Below are 22989 nucleotides of genomic sequence, written 5' to 3' on the forward strand. Positions count from 1 at the left end.
TTCTTTGCTGTGAGGGTGGCAGAGCCCTGGCACAGGCTGCCCAGAGAGGTGGGGGAGTCTCCGTCTCTGGAGACATTCCAACCCCGCCTGGACGCGTTCCTGTGCCACCTGCTGTGGGTGACCCTGCTCTGGCAGGGGGTGGGACTGGGTGATCTCCAGAGGTCCCTTCCAACCCTTTTCATTCTGCGATTCTGTAACAGGGCAGCAGCTTAGCCAGGCTTCATATGGAGCCAGGGCAGACAACTGTGACTCCAAGGGTTGTTCTGTACGTATATTCCCCAGAGGAAGTGGTTTTAGGGACAATGTATGTTCCTTCCATTGCATGGAAGTAAGCCTGGGTCAACTGTATTCGCTGTATTAACTAACATCCTGAGCAACCATAATGATCACAGAAACAAGCAATTTCAGGTCATATCCGACAAGGCAGCCTCTTTCGTCCTTTCCTTTGCTACAGCAAAATCAGGATGCGTGCATACCCGAGGACTCACCTATCCTTGCCATGTGCTCTGCTTTCTTCACCTCTTGCTCTGCACGGGTCTTGAAACGGTTTGAAGTATATTTGTACATCCTGTGATGATCAAAACTTATTAATTAGCAAACTCAGCAGTAAGGTCAAACCAAGATTTCATCACTGTATGACATATAAGGTCGCCATGTGCTACTCCACCCTTCTCAATAGACTCAATAAATGGAAAAGGAGGTTTACGTATCGGGAACTGGGCATTTTTGGATGCAATTAGGCAGAAGCTTTTTAAAACAGAGATGCTTTAGTAGTAGCTGCAACCACAATACCCACTTCTGCATTAGCTGATGGGGGCAAAATATATCCATGTTCTTGGAGAAAACCACAAGGTTTAGAGGAATAACGTCTTCAGAAGCAGAAAGGAGGAGCAATTATATATACGGCAAGCTACTCAAAACCCTCCCATTACAGACAAATAACCCTTCCTTTCTCCTGCAAACAGCTGCCCACGGGTGCAGTCTGACAGGGCCCATCTCCTCTGAGGGCCAGCTCAAATCCTTGAAGTGGCAGAGCAACTCTCTGAACGGAGCTTCAAATTTCAGGATACTTCTCTATGCTACACGCCTGACTGACGACCTTGTAAACTGGGCTTGAGTTGCAGCGGCTTGTTTCACCTCCCCTTTACCATAATATGCCAAATGCAGATCACAGCCCGAGCGAGACTGCAGAGGGGAGAGGCAGGCGTGCGTAAGCGGCAGAAGCTCGTGGGTATGCATCACCTCTGTGCAGAGGCACGTAATTGGGGAAGGAGAGAGAGACACGACACCACGAAGGATGATCACGGCCTGCAGGAACTCAAACTGCCTTAAAACACAAGGTTTTGGATGCATTGAGAGGGAAAATCCCATCCCAAAGAACTCTTTATGAAAAAATAAACCTCTCCAGCATTTAGCTAAAGCGAAAGCCACTGGAAATGCTGTTTTTACAGAGAGGTGGAAACATGTATGGATGTAAGGCTTGACTGACCAACTTGTTAACGCAGGAGGAACCACATTTAGACCCCAGTGAGAGACAAGATCCCCACAAATGGCAGATAATCTATCAGGATCCATGAGAAATCACCTTGCACAGATGAATAAATTCATTTAGGTACGTTTCTGTGGGCGAGCACGTGTGGATGTCGATACTGATGTTGGAAATGGACTCACCAACCCTCGCTCCCCAATCCAGAAAATTTACACCAGAACCACAGTCCACTTAAACACATTTCTGTATTTACTAAATTTATTTTCTGCTATTCGTTAAGTATCTCCTCACTGTGGAAAAAGCAGGCAGGTGCTAACTCTTCCAGAAATCACCAAACAACCATGCTAGGAGACGCAGAGCGCAGAGTCAGGTTTTTGGTGGCACCATCTCCTCAAATCAACTTAAGGGCAATTAAAGCTACCCGAGGCTGAGACAGAGAGAGAACACACTCTGAAAACTGGACTGCTTTCAACATGTTGGCATAATTAAATTATCTCATCCACAACCCGCCTGACTTTCCCGAGGGAATAAACACCAAAAAAAGAAAAAAGGAGAGAAGCAGAGCAAAGCTGAATTGTCTCAACAGGCCCAGCTCGTGAGGCAGGGCAGTACCCGAAGGGGACCTTACAGCCAGCACCCCCTTTGCAGCAGGGTGCAGTGCAATTGCAGGTGTCCCAGGTAGGCACCGTGCGCCACCACTGTGGCTGCCCTCCTGTTTCGCTTCCTTTTCCAACATCAAATGACTTCAGTCACAGCCAGGAAAGCACCTCTTCAAGCGGTCTGGAGCAGTGTATCTAGCAAAGACGTACGGAGACAGGTCAGACAGACAAGAATTCTGCAGGACGCGACGGTAAAAGACACTCTCCCAGCATCAAGACGTTCTTTACGACTGCCTTGGAGTGCCCTCGTGAAGGGAGCTCCTCGCACAAGGCCTGGCTCCTCCTGTCTGCCCAGCCCGTGCTGCCACACCAGCTTGAATAGTTACTGTGGGAGGGACGCGATGGAAGCAATCCTTCGGGATGCACAAGCCTTTCCCAGGGAGGCTGGTACTGTGGTATCACACCTGCAAACGCTGGCGAAGGATTTGCAGAAAACCAGCCTGCCCCTGCCACCAGGGCGTTACAGGCTCCAGAACGGTATGGAGAAACCTCTACCCAAAGAAACACGGCTTCCAGAAAGGGCAGATAACAAAAGGAAAACAAGGGCCCTGCTCGGGACGCAAGCTGTTATTCCTGACGAAGAATGGTGCAATGGCTGCAAAACCCCAGCTTTCAGTAAAGGCACTTCTGTACCCTGAAGCCCATGATGGATTTCCATTCTTTCGTCTCTAATACCAGCACATTAACCCTAACCAGCCCCTGTACAAGCTTTTCCTTCAGAGATGAAGGCGATCTGACTTACAGCCCTACAGTAGGAGGGGAGCCACCGCCTGCTGAAGGCAGTCCTCCTGAGCAGGTCTTGAAAGTAGACCAGAAGGCAGAGAGACAAGCCGAAGGCTGTACCTACCGATGTCCAACGTAAGGCACGAAAGCATCAAACAAAGACACCTGGCCCAAAGTTCACCGAGAAGCATGTAAAGAGACTGCAATCAGGAGCCATCTGCCAGCTCACCATCAGGTAATGGCCTGCCCTTTGCACGCCAGGCTGGTTTATAACAGACTTTCTTATAAAACCAACAACACGGATGAACAGAGGTGTCTCCTCTCCGTACTGACAGATGAATGGCGCTCCCTTACAGGAGTTCACTGGCCTTTACCAGGAGGATATGAATAAAAATTAACACCTGGCTCAGGCATCATGACGCTTCCCCGAAGACTAGCGAAGAGCCCTTAAGTACGTACCACACGCAGCACGCCATCTCCTTGGGCCGTGCGACAGGAGCACCTTCACTGCCTGTTACCCGTCCCTTTGCCGGACCAGGAAAGTTCAACAGTTACCTGGCCTCTGAGGCTCTGCAAAAACCATCTGTGCTAAAGAGCTGAGCACCACTGCCGCGTCAACTCTGCGCTAAAGGAACACCTTAACGGTGGTACAACCTCGCCCGGGCACCCCCTACAAAGCAGAGTCCCCGTACAAGTGCAGGGGAGTAGCGTCAATCTGCAGAACGCGCTGGCTCCAACTCTAAAGAGAAAATCCAGGGAATGAGCAACCCTTTTCAGCAGCTTCAGGGAGGAAAAAAAGGAAAAAGTCACCTCTAGCTATAAACACAGAGTAACTCAGGATGGACTGAAGTACTGGTTTTCCCTTGGGAAAGAGCCACCTGGGGCAGACCAAGCTCTGCTCAGGTACCTGAGTAAAAGAGTGAGTTTCCACAACCCGTCCAGGGCGTAGCGTGGGCACCTACCCTAAGGGCTGTGCTGGCTCTCAGAACCCACAGCGAAGGCTTCGATGGCTCGTCTCGATGGCCATGCAGCTTCTGGAGCCCAAACCTGGTGTCAGGAGTTTGAGACCAGAAGGAATTAGTCTGGACACTCTGAGGAAAGATGCTGTAAGGCTTTTAATTGCCCCAAGTCCACGGAGATTCCCGCTCTACAGGAAGGCCTCGTTTGCACAGTCTTTACCACTCTGCTGCAGGAGTGGGGATTTTAAATGTAAACGTCTTTATGGTGTCAGGGAACTTTTATTGGCCTACCTCTCTACGCATATCCGCAAGGAGTCTGCAAAGATGTGGCACAAGCAGAGTTGTTAGATACACCTGCGCCAGCACCGACCCCGTGAGCACTCAGCACCTTAGCCCAGCACCGGGTTCATCCCCCAGCACCAGCTCCACTTACCACGATCAGCCTCGAGCTTGTTACGAGACAATAACACAGCATTTCTTACCCCATCAGCCAGCATAACCCACCCATTCGGCAGTTGGGCTTTCTTGCCCTCCATGCCAGACCGTTCCTTGGTCACGAATTACCATTTCTGAGCAGTTACAATTTGAATTTCCCCTTCTACAGCTGCAACTATTCCCCAAAAATCAATGAAAAGCAGATACAGGATTGGTGACTGGGACCCAGAAGAGCTGCTGTCTAAATTGTCTAAAACCAGTCTCTTTTCAACAGAAAACAGTCCTACGGTATAGAACAAAATTCCCACATCCCTCTCCAGGCATTGACTACTGACCACTTGAAAAAGAAGGTATTAAGGCGAATGGACATCTGGGGCGACCTGGTCCGTGCTATATTATCATGACAATGCTAGCACCATCCCACAGCGATGGCATCCTGCCTTTGAGTCCCGCAAGAAGCTGGTCTCCGATGACATAAAAGCCCGTGCCCTCCTCCTCTGCTTTCTCTCCCAAGTGCTTTTATTGGACCGTGGCACAAGAGGAAGGAGCACACGGCACTCACGTGTAGGTAAAATGCAGCCAGAAATTCAGAGATTCTCTACCCGGCAAACCAGGATCTACAGTGGCAAGTCAGGCTGCACCTACCCACTGCCTTCCGCAACGAAACGGCTGGCTCGGGCGACAAGAGGATAGCAGCGGATATCATCTCCCTAGGCTTCGGTCAAGTTTCCATACCATTTCCCACATTTTCATTTAAGAAGCTGAGGAAGTACAAGTTGACGGACAGACGATGCTGTAAGCTGAAAACGGGCCAGGCTCTTAGGGCAGCAATCAGCGGTGTGGCATCGGACCGCAGTTAGTACAAGTACCCGACGGGCTGATAGTGGGCCCACGCTACTGCAATCCGAAATACTCAATTAAAACAACCAGAAATACTCTATAAAATTACTACTATTTCATTAAGACAAATCATGTTACGGCATCTCGAATGCAGCCTGTGTGCTCCCAGGGACAGAAGACGACTATTGCCTCAAGCATGACTTAAATACAGACTTAAATACCCTTTCCCCTCCCATCCTTATAACCTTTCCCAATCCTGTTAAACCGACTGCCAGCACATCTCCGATCACTTTCAAATTTTTTGTTTAAGGGAATTTAAAAGGAAGTTAAGGAAAGGTATTTCCCAATCTCTATTGAAGCCTAGATTAGCTATGCATAGAAGTTGATTTTCAAAGCGCTCGCTCCAGCTCCTTTTCATAAAAACTCCAACTCCCACCACGTGTATTTCCTTGTCCTGCTCCAGGACACACCTGGAGAGAAAAATGCTAAACCTTTTCTGCAAGGTCCCACACGCCTGCAGACTTTGGGTCCAACACTTACCTCGGCTTGTACAGGCAGCACGAGAGTCGCTTGGTTTGTACTTTGTGTCCATTTATGAAGATCCTCATTCTGGGATCAATGTAAAGCACAGCAGCGTAGGCACGGAAGGAGCGGCGCTCAGGCTTTCTGCAAGAGAGGGATGCTTAGAGACTGAGCACTTTGTTCAGCATTTCCTTGTCGGACCATCAGCAGACGTTCTCCCAGTCTGGTCCATGGAGCCCAAAGACGACTCCATCGATTCCCACCCCGAGCAACCAGCGTCTCTTGGAGCCTCTTTCAGTCCACATTCCGCTTCCTCTTTCCTTTGCAGTTTTTGCTCCTTTATTCACCCCCAATTAAGAAGAGCCATGACATACTACTGCCACAAAGCCTTCTCCTCCATCTAAACCAAATGAACAAGTTTCTCCACAGACAGAACTTGTAAGATTCTCATTTCCCAGTAAATTCCTACCCAGGAGCCAAGCGATCAACGGAAGCACCTCCCCACGCTGCTCCGCACTACCCCTATAGTTTTTAACCCTTAGGTTAAAAACTAAAACCCTTTAACCCTTAAAGCCCCATAGGTTTTAAGCACCTATGGCAGGATTCACACCTCACACAAATGGAACCGTTACCAACCCAGCTCACAGCCACCTAGTTCAAAACATGACAGAGAGACAACCTTCAGCAGGAAAGCTAAGGAAAAGAAAAGGCCTTTCTATTTTATCGCCATGCAGCTACATTAAGGGAGGCTTTTCTTTTAAATTCCTTCTGCCTGTGTCTTCTACAGAGATTTTCTATCGAGCTGTACACTTTAAATACTGTTACAAAACGCTGATGCACGTATTACCGTAGCTTGAAAAGGATGTTTTAAATACAGCTGGATAACAAAGGTCAAACCTCTACACGGCACCATTTAACACTGTGTGCCTCACCTGCTGGTGCACTCTCTTACCCCTTCGTCAGTCAGGAGTACGGTCTGACCACACACAGAAATGGCCTCACAAGGTCAGGAGGAAGAAGCTCCTTCCAGTGACCTGGAAGAGTCACCAGGTGACTCGTGTCAGGTCACGGAGATCAGGGAAAGGGTCCTTCTCAGGCAGCGTCAACGCAGGAGGAGGAATCAGACGCCGAGGTAACCATTCAACCCTTATCTATGAAGGACTTGTGAAACATGAGAAAGGACTTTAGCTGTCATGAAGGTGAGACACTTATCACCTGGTGGCTCTGACCCTGGGATAACGGGGCCCGTACCAGCGACTGAGATGGTAGAGAAGCCAGGCAGCTGGGAAACCTGCCCAGAGACCGAGGCATCGACGAAGCACTACAGGGAGTGGTTCTCCGGTTCAAGTACGAATCCGTTCACTGATAGCTACACAAGTTGCGCGAACACATTGTTAATCGCGGGTACGATGCTCAACATCAGAGGGGCCCTATCTCCAGCCAGGAGGAGGAGAGGGACAACCACGTTTATCGGACTGTGTGGATTTATTTGATGGCCTGGCACCTCAGAGCCACAAAAGCATAAAGCCCTGATGGACACTGGCGCACAGTGTACCCTACTGCCATCGAATCATGAAAGGGCAGAATCTGGCGTTATTTCTGGAGTAATGGAGGGGATCTCAAGCGCTGCCTGTACTGGAGGCCAAAGCGAGCCTAACTGGGAGTAAATGGGAGAAGCACCCCATTGTGACTGGCCCAGACGCTCTGTGCACCCTTGGCACAGACTGCCTCAGGAGAGGGTATTTTAAGGATCCGAAAGGGTATTGGTGGGCTTTTGGTATAGCAGCTGTAGAGACTGAGGACGTCACACAGCGGTCTGCCTTACCTGGCCTTTCTGATGACTCTTCTGTGGTGGGACCGCCGAGAGTGAACTATTTTTAGCTCAGTGGGCTCATGCCACTGCAGGTCATCAAGGAAGGGACGCAACATATAGATGCGCTCGTGACTGAGGCACGGACTTAACTACGGACGCTACTGCCCAGGTTGTCCAGGATTGTGAAATACATGCTGCAACCAAGCAAGGCAAACAGTTGAAACCTCTGTGGCATGGGGGACAGTGGCCAACATACAAGCATGGGGCAGCCTGGCAAACTGACTTTCTCAACACTCCCTCAAACCCACCAGGGTAAGCGCTGTGTGCTTACAACGGTGGAAGCAAGCACCTGATGGTTGGAAACCTATGCCGTACCCCACGCCACTGCCCGGAATACCAACCCGGGCCTTGAAAAGCAAGTCCCGTGGCCACAAGGCACTCCCGAAAGAATTGAGTCGGACAATGGCACTCATTTTAAAAACAATCTTGTAAGTAATTGGGCCAAAGAACACAGCCTTGAGTGGGTATATCATATCCCCTATCATGCAGCTCCCTTTCCCAGCTTCTGGGGACACCGAGCGATACAATGGACCATTAAAAACTACCCTGAAAGCAATGGGGGGTGGAACCTTTAAAAATTGGGACAAGAATTAGCACAAGCCACCCGGTTAGTTAACACCAGGGGATCCATCAGTCAAGCTGGTCCTGCTCAATCAGACCTTTTACATACTGCAGAAGGGGATAAAGTCCCTCTGGTGCATGAAAGGAATATGCTGGGGAAAACCATTTCGGTTTTTTCCCACTTCAGGCAAAGGCAAACCCATTTGTGGGACTGTTCTTGCTCAAGGATCTGGATGTACTTGGTGGGTGATGCTGAGGAATGGAAGAGTCCGATGTGTACCTCAAGGAAACTTAACCCTGGGTGAGAATCCTCAGTTTTGAGCTGTATGATGTTGATTGCTACATAATACTAACAGTGTTCATTAAGTGTTTTTCAGGATAACATAGTGGTGATGAAACTGGAACCAGCTTTATCAAATGGTGTCCAGTAACCTCTTCGAGGTAGACGTGTTACCCATAGGCATTAACCACGATAAGTTTCATCCTATTTGTCCTGCCCTTAGAAACTGCCGTGATAGATGGAAACCTGCAATCATGGACTAAATGAACTTCATGAACTTTTCTGTAGAAAGATAAATCATAAATTAGTGATCTGTACATATATTTGAAGACAACAAGGAGCAGTGACCCAAACATGACATAAATGGTATGGAATAAGGAGCTGAATGTCCTGGTTTGAGATAGAACAAAACCAACCTTCTTTTCAGTAATTTTACTTTTTAGTTAATCCTCTTGTAACTAACTGCATTCTCTGAAATTAAGAGTATGTTTTTCAGACAGCGTCTGCTCCCAGACTGATAACGTCTGATGTTTATACTAAATACCCAGGAATGGTATGCAGAGAGGCTCTTGCTTATACTTATTGCTATAACAACCAAGGTCAGTTATCTTTGCTACGCACAGAGTTGGGGGGTCGGAAGCAGAATCACAGAATGTGTTGGGTCAGAAGGGACCTTTAAAGGCCATCTAGTCCAGCCCCTGTCCCTGCAGTGAGCAGGGACATCTTCAACTAGATCAGGTTGCTCAGAACCTCATCAACCCTGGCCTTGAATGTCTCCAGGGATGGGGCCTCCACCACCTCTCTGGGCAACCTGGGCCAGTGTCTCACCACCCCCAGTGTAAAGAACTTCTTCCTAATGCCTAATATAAACCCACCCTGCTCTAGTTTAAACCATTGCCCCTCGTCCTATCGCTACATGCCCTTGCAAACAGCCCCTCCACAGCTTTCCTGTAGGCCCCCTTCAGGGACTGGAAGGGGTTCGAAGGTCTCCCCGGAGCCTTCTCTTCTCCAGGCTGAACACCCCCAACTCTCTCACAGCCTGTCTTCGTGGGAGAGGTGCTCCAGCCCTTGGATCATCTTCGTGGTCTCCTCTGGCCCCGCTCCCACAGGTCCATGACCTTCTTGTGCTGAGGACTCCAGAGCTGGACACAGTACTCCAGGTGGGGTCTCACCAGAGCAGAGGGGCAGAGTCACCTCTCTGGATCTGCTGGCCACGCTTCTTTTGATGCGGCACAGAAAGCCATTGGCCTTCTGGGCTGCAGGCACGCATTGTTGGCTCATGTCCAGCTTTTCATCCACCAGGACCCCCAAGTCCTTTTCCACAGGGCTGCTCTCTATCACGTCATCCCCCATCCTGTATTGATAACGAGGATTGTCCCGACCCAAGTGTAGGACCTTGCACTTGGTCTTGTTGAACTTCATACGGTTCGCTCGGGCCCGCCTCTCTAGTTCGTCCAGGTCCCTCTGGATGACATCCCATCCCTCTGGCACATAGACCGCACCACTCAGCTTGGTGTCATCAGCAAATTTGCTGAGGGTGCCCTTGATCCCACTGTCTATGTCATTGATGAAGATGTTGAACAGCACCAGTCCCAGTATGGATCCCTGAGGGACACCACTTGTCACCCCTCTCCATCTGGACATCGGGCCATTGACAACTACCCTCTGAATGCAACAATCCATCCAGTTCCTTATTCACCAAAGAGTCCACCCACCAAATCTGTATCTCTCCAACTTAAAGAGAAGGATGTTATGGGGGGACCGTGTCAAAGGCCTTGTCCAGGTAGATGATATCCGTTGCTCTTCCCTTGTTTGCTGATGCAGTCACTTCATTGTAGAAAGCCACGAGGTTGGTCAGACAGGACTTGCCCCTGGTGAAGCCATGGGACCTCCCTGTCCTCCATGTGCCTTAGCATAGCTTCTAGGAGGATCTGTTCCATGATATTCCCAGACACAGAGGTAGAAGAGTGTAGCAGGGTCACACCTGTGGGGATGAGTGACAGGACAGATGACCCAAAACTGACCAACAGGGTATTCCATTCTGTCTGTACCATGCTCAGTATGAAAGCTGAGGGATCAAAGGGTCAGTCTCTTTCTTCAGTGGCCGGTGTCCGAGGAGGACGCTGTCTGTTTGTCTGCCTTTGATCCAGATCCATGCGTTCCTGAATCCAGTTCCCATCTGCCACTGAGTCCAGTCTGGGACTTTCCCAGGGCCTGCCAGCAAGGTGATCACCATCCTGGGAGCTCCACATAGGTTTTGCATATATTTCATTATTTTCTCATTAATGTTATTATTTTTTTTCTTTTTATTGTTTATATTTCATTAACAATATTTGGGGTTTTTTAACCCATAAGTCTCTCTCCCTTATTCTCTCTTCTTTCCCCTTCTGGGAAGCGAGAGGGACACTGTTGGGCATTTAGTGACGGCCCAGCCTAAACCATGACACTAGTGTGTCCTCTTACCCTTTGGTTAGTCAGGAGTTTGCTCCAACAAACTGCACGGATCACACAAGGAATGGTATCACAAGGTCAGGAGGAAGAAGCTCCTTCCACTCATCAGCGCTGTCCTGGTTTCAGCTGGGACAGAGTCTATTTTCCCAGTAGCTGTTGTGTTTTGGATTTAATATAAGAATAATGTTGATAACACATATTGTTTTAATTGTTGCTACGTAATGCCTGTATTAAGTCAAGGACTTTTTCTGCTTCCCATAGAAGCTGAGAGGGTGCACAGACAGGACAAGCCAGCCAAAGGAATATTCCGTACCACGGACATCATGCTCAGTATATAAATGGGGGTCGGCTGGGGGACAGGAATCTGCAATGGCTGCTTGGGATGGGCTGGGCAACCAATCGTTGGGTGGTGAGCAACTGTATCACACCACTCATTTCGTATATTCTTTTATCTTTATTGTTATTATTATCTTCTCTTCCATTATTGTTCTATCAACCTGTCGTTATCTCAACCCACCAGGTTTCCTTTTTTCCCAGTTCTCCTCCCCTATCCCACTCGGGGGGCAGGGACCGAGCGAACAGCTGCGTGGTCCCAGTTGCCCCTTGGGATAATCATGAAAGCTCACCATTAAAGAAACTGAGAAGCATATTAGATCCCTGGAGGTCCCCAAGGAGTTTGCTGCACCTGCGTACTCAATAACCTCAAGCTAATACTTACAGAAATAATTAGGTTTACACTTTGAAACAATTACTACAGGAAATTCAAGCACTTGAGGGAAGAAGCATATAATCTCATAAAAAAAGTAAAGTTTGCTCCTGCGAAGCTCTAGGATTTAATCAAGCATTTGGCTCAGTTCAGCTCAGTTTTCCCTTTTCAGGCTACAAGTGAACAACTCGGCAAACGCTCAGCTCTCCCTGAACAGGGCCCATCCTCCTTCTCCCTCTGCGGGGAAGGCCAGGAGCTGCCCCCTCCTCCCAGCACGATGCGGTGATACGCCCCTCCCGCACCATTCGCTCTTGGAGACTGACCTGCGCAGCGCCTCGCATTTTGCCAGGGTTCATCTGATCACAAAACTGAACATCAGTTTGAGAGCAGCACAGACCCACAATCGGCTGCCATTTCGATTAAAACACCTTTGATGAGTGGAGAAATATACCTTAGGCATCCTCTGTTTTAGGGTGCCTAAGGAAGGGCATCGAGTTTGCTGCTTTGACTAAGCTGAGACAAGCCAACGCCGGCACTCGTGCCAAACACGGAACCGTAACGCCCACAGGCCGTCTACACACGTAAACTCCAAACTGCTAAAGAACAAACTAAAGATCTTCTAAATTCTCCAATTCACCATAGAAGAGAAGCTTTTAAAACACACATGCACACAGTATATAGCCAAAGTCTACACATAATTTGATCAGAGTCCAAGGGCCTGTAACACTCCTCACACTTACGTTCCCTCGGGGGGTGTTTCTGCCATCTGAATGTCTCGGGGATCAGAAGTCACATCCAGCTCTGGCTCTCCATTATCCATTAGTTTGAGGTTAAAGATGATCACCAGGGTGCCTGAGCAAGTAACAAGTTGATCAGGTGAATCCCAGCCAAACCCCAAATACCTTGCCCACGACCAGCACCGTCCATACATACCTTTCTCCCCACGGATCTTATTAAACTGCTCCATCACTTCCTGTTCTGATTTGAAAGGGGAATACTTGTAAATTAGCTCCGTTTCAATAGCGAACTTCTCCATGTTGTCAGTCACAGGCTCCCGGCTTCGTGCATTCCAGGTGGGCAGGGGAACAATGACCTGCAAATTGCATTGCATGAGGAGCGACTCAGACTCACCCACCCCAGTCAGCCCCTTCTGCGGACCATAGCCAAGCAACTCACCCCTTCCAACCGCCCCCTAAGTCACTGCAAGAGTCCCTCCTAGCTTTTCAGCAGTTTGTATGTCTGTCAAATGCTTGAGGACCCCCCTTGGCCAGCCTCCGAGTCGCCTCCCTACAGCACCTAGCCCTAGACTGGGCCATTCCCAAGTAACCTGTACGGTACTGGCTACTCACACACCCAACGTCTTTCTTCCCCTCCTCTTGTAACAACTTTCATAATACTAAAAAGCCACCCAAACCTTGCTTCTTAAAGAACGTCAACCTCTGTGCCTAACTTCCCTTGAACTCAAATATGCATCCCTTATCTTTATCCTGATCTTGCTCTTCATTATTTTTATAGGATTCCAGCACGGTTATTGGTGTTTTCCGTCGTTTAGAACGAAACCACAGACAGAATTATGGACTGCAGCTGCCTATCAAGGACAGCAAATCCTATCCTCGCTCGAGAACTGAGATGAAGCCAGAATTTCCAGCTCCAGAGCCGCTGTGGGAACTACATCACTATTCCTAACTTGCTTCAGCCATCAGCTGGCCACCAGCAAGCACTGCTTCCCCAACAGCTGCCTTGTCGAGCTCCCTCCGCTATCACCATGGGAAGTGCTTTCTTAGACACTATCCCAGGGCAAATTTAAAGCTTTTCATTATCGGCCTTGCCTGGAAAATACTTGCACTTGAGCACAAAAATACTTCCACGTTTAGAGCGTGGATACAACAACAATGCCAGAGTTATCTACTAACATAAAATATCAATAGGTAGAACCACATTGTTTATTAAAAAAAAACAAAACAGAAAGAGACATGTCTGGTGTTTATGACCTGTGGGCCACTGCTTCAATCAGACCTTTAATTCTCTACAGAAAATCAAATCAGCGCAACAAATTTAAATAAATCTCAGACTCAAATTTTGTGGGAAAAGGAAAATGCAAGAAGTCTGGGCACGTCCTGAACTCAGCATATGCAACATTAAGTGACTGAAACAAGTCCTTCAAACTTGCCGTAGTTTAGAGAGACCTCCCAAACAAAATTAAAATCAAAAGGAAAAAAAATAAAAATCTTTGATGGTTTTGCAGAACCCCCCCCAAGTGTACCACCAAGAGAAAAATCATACACTGAGAAAATCCTAAACCGAGCGTAACCAACACTGACATGGCCCCCCCTGCGAGAGCTGGGGAAGCTCAGACGAGAAAGCATTCACCACATTAGCCCATTACAACAAACTACGTGCAAACCTCATCAATGCCTTCTTCCTCGTGGAACGTCCGTGACAAGAGGAGGCACGTCATGGTGTTGTCTTTCTTCGTGAACAGGATAAAATCCTTCCCAATCCGCATGGAACCCCTGGAGACAGATTTCAGGCTGCATGTTACACCCGATGCACAACACTTTGTAGAAAGCAGAGCACATTACTGAGTTTTCTTCCCATCGTGTTCAATTACGAGATGCCAAAACCAGGTAAGGCAGAAGAAGGGCTTAAACAGCAACTACCGTTTCTCTCTAAACGCCTCATTCCTTTCAAAAGGCATCTCAGTCTGGACATTTCAATGACGTTTCAAAACATTTAATTCTAGTCACAATTAAAAAGTGGAGAAGTACAGGGCAGCTTTCCAGGCTCACACTATGTAAAAAGGTTGAAAAAACGTGTCTTTTTTTTTTTTCCTCAAATCTAAAGAGGGTGACTAAGGTGAGATGTGACAATAACCTTCAAATATATGAGCAGAAACGTGAGAAAGTGAATGCACACTTCTTTTCGCTGTAGACAGACTGAAGAGCAGCAGACAAGTTTCTGGGAGACAGACAATTTATTTCCTAATGTCTAACTCGGAAAACCCACTGACACTTCAGCTAATGCGACTTAGCAGCGAGTTCCACAAAAGGGGAGAGTCCCATCTCCCTCCCCCCTCTCCTATCCCCATAGTGCCTTCCCCATCTTCTCTTTTACCCTATTACCCAAGTTGTCCAAAAAACTTTAAGGGAGAATAATTAACTCAAGAGAAGGATTAGCGTCCTGTTAGCTCAGCTCTCTCCAGACTGGCTTAATGTGATACCCAAGCTCACCTTTTGCACGTTCAGGTTTCAGTCTGCGTTTCTCAGCGGTAATATAGTATGCCTCTTGCTGGAGGTTAAGAACAGGACAGAAATCTGTCCTGCAAGGGCACAGGCAGAACCTGGGATCTGTCCCGCGCTGCAGCTCGATCAACAGCATCCCAAGATCCCTTACATCCCCTTTTTCCTATCCCTCCAGATTATCGAGTCCCGCAGCTCTCCCCGGTAGGATGCACGTAAACAACCACGCCACGTGGAGCAGCATAAAGCGGAAGAGCCTATCACGGTAAGCCACGAAAGCTCTTCAACTTTCCCGAAGACACCAGTTCACCCCAGCAAACGCCTTTGCCTTCCCTAGCAAATCCCCTCCAACCAGTAAGCTGTCCTTACTGCCTCTGTTCCTCTGCTACTTAATCCCACTCCTCCTCATCATTCCCATTCTTCTCCATGCATTTTGTCTAAGAAAAAAAGAAAAGGCTTACGTCCATCTGACTTGCACCAGACAGCTTTCCTAGCGAGAGGCCGCAGCACTAAATTGCTCCAATTTTACTATCTACCTGTCACGGGCACGTGAGGGTTTTGTTTCCTGCTCTTTCGTGCTTTTCCCCAGCTCTGATCTGTACACTCTGCATCACGCAAACGTTATGGCAAAATGCTGTCATCAGCTTTGGCAGACTTCTCTGCCACTGAAGAACTACAGCGGACCTTCAGTGAGCTCCTGTCTACCAAACCATGGTATCTTTATTTAGATTTCATTTGCCTTTTTTTTTTTTTTTTGCCCCCCTGGAAAAAAAGATATACACCTCCAAGCACAAAATACATTTACTATCTCAACTCTAACCTCCGTAATCTCAGGAGGCTGGCGTTTGTTATACCTACGATTTCAAGCCATTCCCATACTGCCCAATTTGAGTTGACTCAGGTGATCGCTTGGCTGATTTCCCAAACTGAATAACACTGGCAGCTTCATCTGGAAGAAGAGACAGGGAACAAAAAAAAGCTTATTTTAATATACAGACACACACGTCTTTTAGATAAACTTATTCACCGCTTCAAATAGCGCAGAAACACTATAGCATGGAAGAGGCCAGAAGCCCAAGCCAAAATCTCATTCTGAAGCTTCACCGTACAGCCCTGTAAGATACACATTGCTCGATGGTATTTACGTTATCAAAACCTTTGTACAGGTGCCACTACGCTGGCAAAGAGACTTTTAAGTTTCCGACTAGCCCGGTGCCTCATTCGAACCACAAAAAGATGTTTCTTTTTACAAAAAAAGGTCTTACGAGATGATCTGTTGCGTCCACCGTAATTATAAACACACTCATAAACCAAAATACACCCCGGGACACTGCGGCTCTGCTTTCCTGTGCGCACTGCTGACACCACAGACTCCAAACCACTGGCGCTAGAGCGTAAGTCAGTACTGTAAAAAAGGTCTTGAATTTGGGATAAACGTTATTTTTTCTTTGTAGTGTTGAACTGAACACGATGATTAATTAACGCACTAGTAAGACAAAAGCTAATTTCCACAGCAGATCGCTGGGCTACTGACAGCGGGTCAGCTGTGGGTGAAAAGGCGGTGGTAGCAAGCACTGCAGCAATTAACGGAGTATTTCATTAGCACAGGGCAAAGTGAAAGGACGTGATGGCTTTACAGCTGAGAGGGCCTGTCATTTTTAGTTCAAGCCTTTCTATTGTTCGAGGGATAAAGCCTTTTAACATCATCCATAGGACAGAACAATTCCTCTTCCTTCCGCCCAGGGACAGCGATTGTTTCACCGTGCACTATACTGGGAGAAATGAAATGCAATTCCAGAGGCTAGGAACACCAAGTGCCTGGACAGGAAGGCTAACAACAATCACAGCCCTCAAATGCATACACAAGCTGCGAGGAAGCGCGGGACATCGCTCGCCCCACCAGCCAGCTCCGCGGGAGCCGAGCGTGCGGACGAGCTGGGTTTAAGCACACAGGAGACTTACCCAGCGCCGCCAGCGCTGACGGCGAGTTTCTGCAGTAAGATGTTTAGTACTAACGCCACCGGTGCAACACGAAGTCACCAAGCTGGGTGACAGAACGCTCTTTTCCGTTGAAATGCCATTCGGATTTAAAGCCACAAATTACAAGGCAAAAAGGCAGAACACCTGCGCAAGCACCTCGCTGCCCCAATTCAGTACGTTGATAAGAGAGGTCCACAAGTATCTCAAAACCAACTTTTGACTGGATGAAGAGCACCCCTTCCTTTTCTTCAGCCTGCTCTAGTATTTTCTAGCCAAAAAGAGAAAACATTAGATTATCTCATATTTGAGATTTGCGTGAGGATATTGATGATGATATTATTGCTATTACTGTGTTAGTTTTAAAGCCCGGTCAGAAAAGACGACGGCTGGGACCCTTTTGCTATACAAAAAGCTGTATCAACAACTATTTTTAAGAAAACTTTGAGAAGCCTAAAAAGGGTGAAGAGTAATTGTCCAAAGCATTTCCTCTCTCAGAAAAGGTGACCATATGGTTTATCACTCAATGCTGGATGTCCAAACCCACCCTGTAAAGATTCTTCTTTCTGGGCAGAGGGACGGAGACGATACAGAGCCGAGGGGAGCACCGGGGACTGCGGGAGCTCCTCTCTGCACCAGGCTTGCTGCCTTTGGGAGAGACTTACTCTCCACCTCCTCCCAAGAATCAAGGTACAAACGAATTTTTTTTTCCCAGCTTTTTTGAGTTAAGGCTCTGGAGGGAGTTTCACTCAAGGCTATTTTAGTCACACTGTTTTTGTTTTGTCGTGTCTCAGAGTTACTAGACCTAAAAAAAAACCCAAACTCCCTAGCAACAAAAAGGAGAGCGACGTGATCTATGCCAAACAGAGGAGAGAAAAAAAGCACTCCAGAGGAATTTGCTCAAGATGGCAGGCTGATCTTCAGAAGAAAATCCCAAGATCCCAAGAAAAGGCATCAAGGGCACAGATAAAAGGTTTCCTAATAAGAAACATCAGACCCCTGGGACGAAGAACTGGGCGACAGAGCTGTTTGTCCTCCGGGACAGCAGGAGAGCCTCCTCCCGAAGGACAGGCGGGCTGGTACAGCACACGCGGTGGCTGGCACACAGCGCACCGCAGACGTCCCTGCGGGCAACTGCCCGCCGCCCCGCTCAGGGTCACACGCCACAGCTCCACAGCTCCCCGCCACCCTGCTCCAGGTCACAGGGCAGCCACCGAAGTCAGACACAGCTTCACCCTTCGAGGGGAGTCCACTCGTATTTCCAGGTTCTCCAGTTGAGAATACACTAACGAAGGTCCCGATCTGAGCGCAGGAAGTTATCCTTCGTGCCTTCTCTGTAAATTCACCTGCTGTATTTGCAGGAGGTAGAGTACCTGCAGTGGACTTGACAGCATCCTCAAAAAATATTCCAGGGCCGAAGTATCTAATTTACTACCTGGTGGAAAAATCAGCCTAAACCAAGACTACTTCCAGTCAAACTTTCCCTGGGACAGCGAAGAAGCTCCAATGTCGTTCATCACCGTAACAAACACAAGGCACCCAGCCACCCAAAGGAAATGGCTGGACACAGCTAGTGATTTGACTGATCAGTCTGATATACGTACCTGCTGAATTTACTTCAAAAAAATCTGTTAACTTGAGAGGAAACGTCAACGTGTTACAAGGTTAAAGTGACATTTTCCCCCCGAGAGAAAAAAATCAAGCATTCCCCGAGCGTCACTGCCTACACACAAAAGTGCATACACACGCTTTAAAATCAGTGCTAGAATCCCAGTTACATTTAAACATCATTCCTCACCATTGCGAGCCTTGGATAAACAGCATTTTAAAAATATAAGATCTAATAAAGTAACTCAGACATTAGAACTTAATAAGCTGCATCCAGTAAAACAAGAGCTCTTTTGAGCTTCCAGACTTCAAAAATACAGTTTAAAGGAGCAAGAACTGATATAGTTACTTCAGTCTGGGAAAGCAACGGAATGAGTCCTCCTAAGAAGTGCTACGAGCCAAAGGGCAGGTGACTGGGGTAAGGCAGCACAGATTTACCAAAGGCAAGTCCCGCCTGACTGACCTGGTCACCTCCTACAACAAGGCAGGACTCCCCGTCTGTGGGGGGAGAGCTGTGGGTCTTGTTTAGCTGGGCTTCAGCAAAGCGTTGGACACTGTTTCCCACAACCTTCTCCCAGACAACCTGGCAAGACACGGACCGGATGGGTGGTGTGCAAGACGGCTGGGGAACCGGCCCACAGGTCACGCTCAGACGGTGATCGTCGGTGGTTTTTACTCTGGCTGGCAGCCTGTCACAAGTGGGGCCCCCCAGGGACCGATGCTGTGCCCCACACTGTTCAACACCTTCATGAGGGATCTGGATGATGGGATCGAAAGCACCCTCACCAGTTTCCTGACGGTGCTGAGCAAGGAGAGCCACCTTAGAGAGAGACCTGGACAGGCCGGAAGAGCGGGCAAGCAAGAACTGTATGAAGTTCAAGGGAAAGGCAAGGTCCCACAGCAGGGATGAAGTAACCGAAAAGCCCAGCACAGGCTGGGATCTGCGTGGGGAGCAGGCTTGCTGAAAGGGACCTGGGGGTCCTCTTAGACAACAAACTGAAGAGGAGTCAGCAGTGTGCCGCTGCAGCAATGAAGGCAAACGGGATCCTGGGCTGCATCCACAGAGGCATTACTACAGGGACATTCGTCCTGCTCCATGCTCGTCAGGCCGCAACTGGAGTACTGTGTTCAGTTCTGGTCTCCTCAACTCAAGAAAGACACAGACGGACTGGACAGGAGAACACGATCAAAGGGCTGGAGAACCTGCCCTGTGAGAAACAGCTGAAGGAGCTAAGTCTCTTCTTCCTGGAGAGGAGAGGGTTCAGGGGGAATCTCATCACAGTATCCCAGTACTTAAAGAGCGGCTACAGAGAAGATGAAGGCTCTCCCTTCACGAGGAGCCACATGGAAAAGACAAAGGTCAACGGGTACAAGTTGCACTGTGAGAGGTTTCATCTCAATAGGAGAAAGAAATTTTTAGAGTGAGAACAATCAATCACTGGAACAACCTCCTCAGGGATATGGCGGAGTCCCCATCGCTGGAGGTTCTCAAGACACAACAGGACAGGGTGCTAAGCCATCTCATCTAAGCTAAGGTTGGATATTTCCAATCTCGGTTGTTCCCCGAGTCTAAAATGCAAATTAAAGACTTATTTTCTTCAGTCCTTTAAGAATCCAATTACAGATCCCTTTCTACATTAGTAGTCACACTTTTTCAACCTACAAGTCGATGCATTCAATCATTCAACCAACATTTTGATTCACTAAATTCATGCAGCACCTTCGGAGTCCAAGCAGCAGGTAAAATTATCAAGCCTAAGTATCCTCAGTAGCGATGCTACTGACAAGATGTGAAATCCCGACCTAAGATATACTGCATGAGATCTATTGTTTGTTTTTCTAACTGACTCCTATTCAGTCCCCTACGGAAAAGCCAGACTTTTGAAGTAGTACTAGTACGCTAATATCTCCCTGTGGGACGCAATGCTTTCTTAGAAGAGATCTGTACTGTGGTGTCACCGAATCCTCAGATCTTTTGAGAACTTATGACTCTACAGCATAAGACGTTTGCAGCTTGAGTACAAACATATTGTGATCATCCAGAGGGCCAACCCAGCAAGTTCTGAATGGAACCGTGGTAAGAGTCACTTGACAAACACACCTCACTTCAAGAAACGCTGATCGCTTACACCTTTCTCTAATTTCAGTTGAGGAACTGCCATTCGGTTTGACAATCCGGAGCTATCAGACAGAGCACTCAATTTTGGCCCTTTGCCTCACTACACGCTTCTCTGTTTTCACAGTTTGCCAGACCAAGCTAGAGGTGTCCAGCACAGAACAAGACCAATGAGCCCGAACGGCGACAGGACAGCGTAACACAGGGAATGTGTTAACGGAATGCTTCACTTGGGCCGTTCTGCTCCTCCCTCTGTGTGAAGCGCCCAGGGATGCCTGGGTTCATTTACTCATTCTCCCAGGCGGTGCCTCATCCAGCCCTCCCCACTGTCCTTTCAGCGTACTCGGGAAGATCACGCGCTAGTGCGGGCTCCAACAGCACTACGGCAAGTCACGCAGTTATTCTTTTTAACGTGTCAGCTTTATGTACAACGGAAATAACCCGTAATTAAAATTATCACGCGGAAAAATAAAACACTCCCAAACTCCATGGTTTCTGTTGAAGGAAGGTCTGTGTGGATGTTGATGCTATTTTCAAAATAAGAAGGGAAAAAATGCCAATAAAAGGTTTTCTGCTGACATCTCCTAAAATCAGCTTTCAGATAAGAGATCTTCTGGATGTCTTTAAAACTGGTAGATCCTGCATTATGAGAAATTAAAACTCAGACCCCTACAGCCGGGGACAGAAACAGAGGGAGGTGCATGTAGGGAGCTGGAATAACAGATGCTCCGCAGCCACTTTTGTCCATGTCGACAGGCAAACAGGGCAGCCAGTGGAGTTTCTACCTGGCTGCCCTCGGTCGAGTGACTTTCAAACGCCTACCAAGCTCACTATGACCATCCAGCACTGACGCCATGAAGATGTGATCGGTAGAGCTAGACTCCGCACCAAAACAGTATGTATCAGACCACCGAAAATGAAGAAGGGCTTCTGTACAAGCAGAGTTGCACACCAGTTTTACGTACTGAAAAGCAACGTCCTGGAAAGGGGTAAAGATAACTTCACAGCCTATTTAAAATAAAAAAAAAAATAGTAATTTCAGATACGGAATGAACCATACTTTGATGGAAGCATCAAGACAGTCAAAGGACATAAAGTATACGGTATTTACTGTATACGATGTATAGCACCATGACATACCACAACAACCCACAGTATCTGCCCATCTCCTTAACAGAGTATCTCAGACTACTAAACTCAGGACAAAATCCTTCAAGATTTAGCAGAAAAATCAGTCAAAAGAAGCAACTTAATACTCAGCCAGTACTTAAATCCCGCTTTGTCACAAAATCAGCAATACAGGAGCAACAACAGCGTAAAAGCTGCTATTTGGACTCCGCGGCATTAGAACAGACATTCGTCACCTTCTGCTCTCGATCCAGAGAGAAACAATGTAGTTTTCAAGACATGCAGAAAATCTTCTCCCCGATCCAAAGGCTTGTGAGAAGGCCACAGGTTAAGTCTCTGAACTTGTTTTATGGATGAGGCTTAATTGCTTCCTTCAGTTCCACTGGAGACAGAAAAGTACTCTCAGAAGACCTGTTCAGCATCCTTAATTGTATTCCAGAGAATACCCAGAAGATACCTAGAGTTCAAACTAAATTCCTTCATGCAGGTCACAAATCCAAGTATCAAAGATGTTAACATGTTTTTATAAGCGTTAATAAATGGAACTGAGCGCTTCATATCACAAGAGGATCTTAAAGTACTAAGGCATAAGAACAAAAATGTTAGTTGATGCCTATTTACCCATCTCCCTTGCCTTCTCCAAAATCTTCCAATTTAGCCCAACTTTTTGGCCCGGCAGAGGGCTCCTCACAGGAGGATTTACTCGCCTTCGAGACACAAAGAAGGTGGTGTGGGTTGACAGTGCCATTCACTGATGCTAAAGCAAAGCAAGAAGGCTTTTCTCCTGCTAGATACATCACAGATTTACATCAGTCCTTACAACAGGGCAGAAGCACATTCGATATATTCTTCCCATACTCCTAGGATTTTATATTGTCAGGTATTGATCTCCATCACAATGCCAATAATGAAACAATGGCAAAATCCTTCCAAAGTTAAGTTTGCAATTTCTGTCACGGCACGCTTTCTCATTAGAGCTGAGATTCACGAACTGCTTGGCAGCCTCTCATGGGGAAGAGACTTACGCCCAACAAAGCTTGTGCTCCTTCCCTTTTCTGGCTACGCTGTTGTCCCTCCAGCCCCAAGGCCAACTTCGGTGTGCTGGAAAGACACAGGCCAGGCTGACTCAACTCTATAATGCAGCAAAACATTCTTCTTTAGGCCAGATTAGTGTTCCGCAACTGAAGAGGTGAATAGTTTGATACATGATACGGTGCAAAAGAGCCACTGCAGAGCCAGGAACATGGCATGGAATACGCCCCTTTCAACACAACCAAGCTGTTAATTCAGCTTAAGCCATAACATGAAACCTCAGCTTGAAAATGCAAGTGTAACTTCCTGTCACTTACTCGAATCCATTCCCGTTCCATCATCCAAAAAACACAGCATGAATCCACCTCGTAGGTCTTCCCGTCGCTCTACA

At 47.7% G+C, this 22989-nt stretch overlaps 1 protein-coding gene across 5 annotated transcripts in view; it reads right to left on the reverse strand.

Moving 5' to 3' along the window:
- Positions 1 to 22989, reverse strand: part of MORC2 (MORC family CW-type zinc finger 2) — a 58921-nt gene that overhangs the window by 26621 nt on the left and 9311 nt on the right. For 2 of the 5 annotated variants that reach the window (XM_054219667.1, XM_054219668.1), the window contains 7 exons: positions 22916 to 22984; positions 15596 to 15686; positions 13903 to 14011; positions 12432 to 12591; positions 12239 to 12350; positions 5646 to 5771; positions 489 to 568 (listed from right to left, as the gene is read on the reverse strand). In XM_054219667.1, coding sequence (XP_054075642.1) covers positions 489 to 568; positions 5646 to 5771; positions 12239 to 12350; positions 12432 to 12591; positions 13903 to 14011; positions 15596 to 15686; positions 22916 to 22984 — 747 coding nt within the window. Of the gene's footprint in view, positions 1 to 488; positions 569 to 5645; positions 5772 to 12238; positions 12351 to 12431; positions 12592 to 13902; positions 14012 to 15591; positions 15687 to 22915; positions 22985 to 22989 lie in introns of those variants that run through there. The other 3 variants (XM_054219672.1, XM_054219671.1, XM_054219670.1) reach the window with 3 other exon arrangements.

Source organism: Rissa tridactyla, chromosome 13 (genome assembly GCF_028500815.1).
Source record: "Rissa tridactyla isolate bRisTri1 chromosome 13, bRisTri1.patW.cur.20221130, whole genome shotgun sequence".
NCBI lineage: Eukaryota > Metazoa > Chordata > Aves > Charadriiformes > Laridae > Rissa > Rissa tridactyla.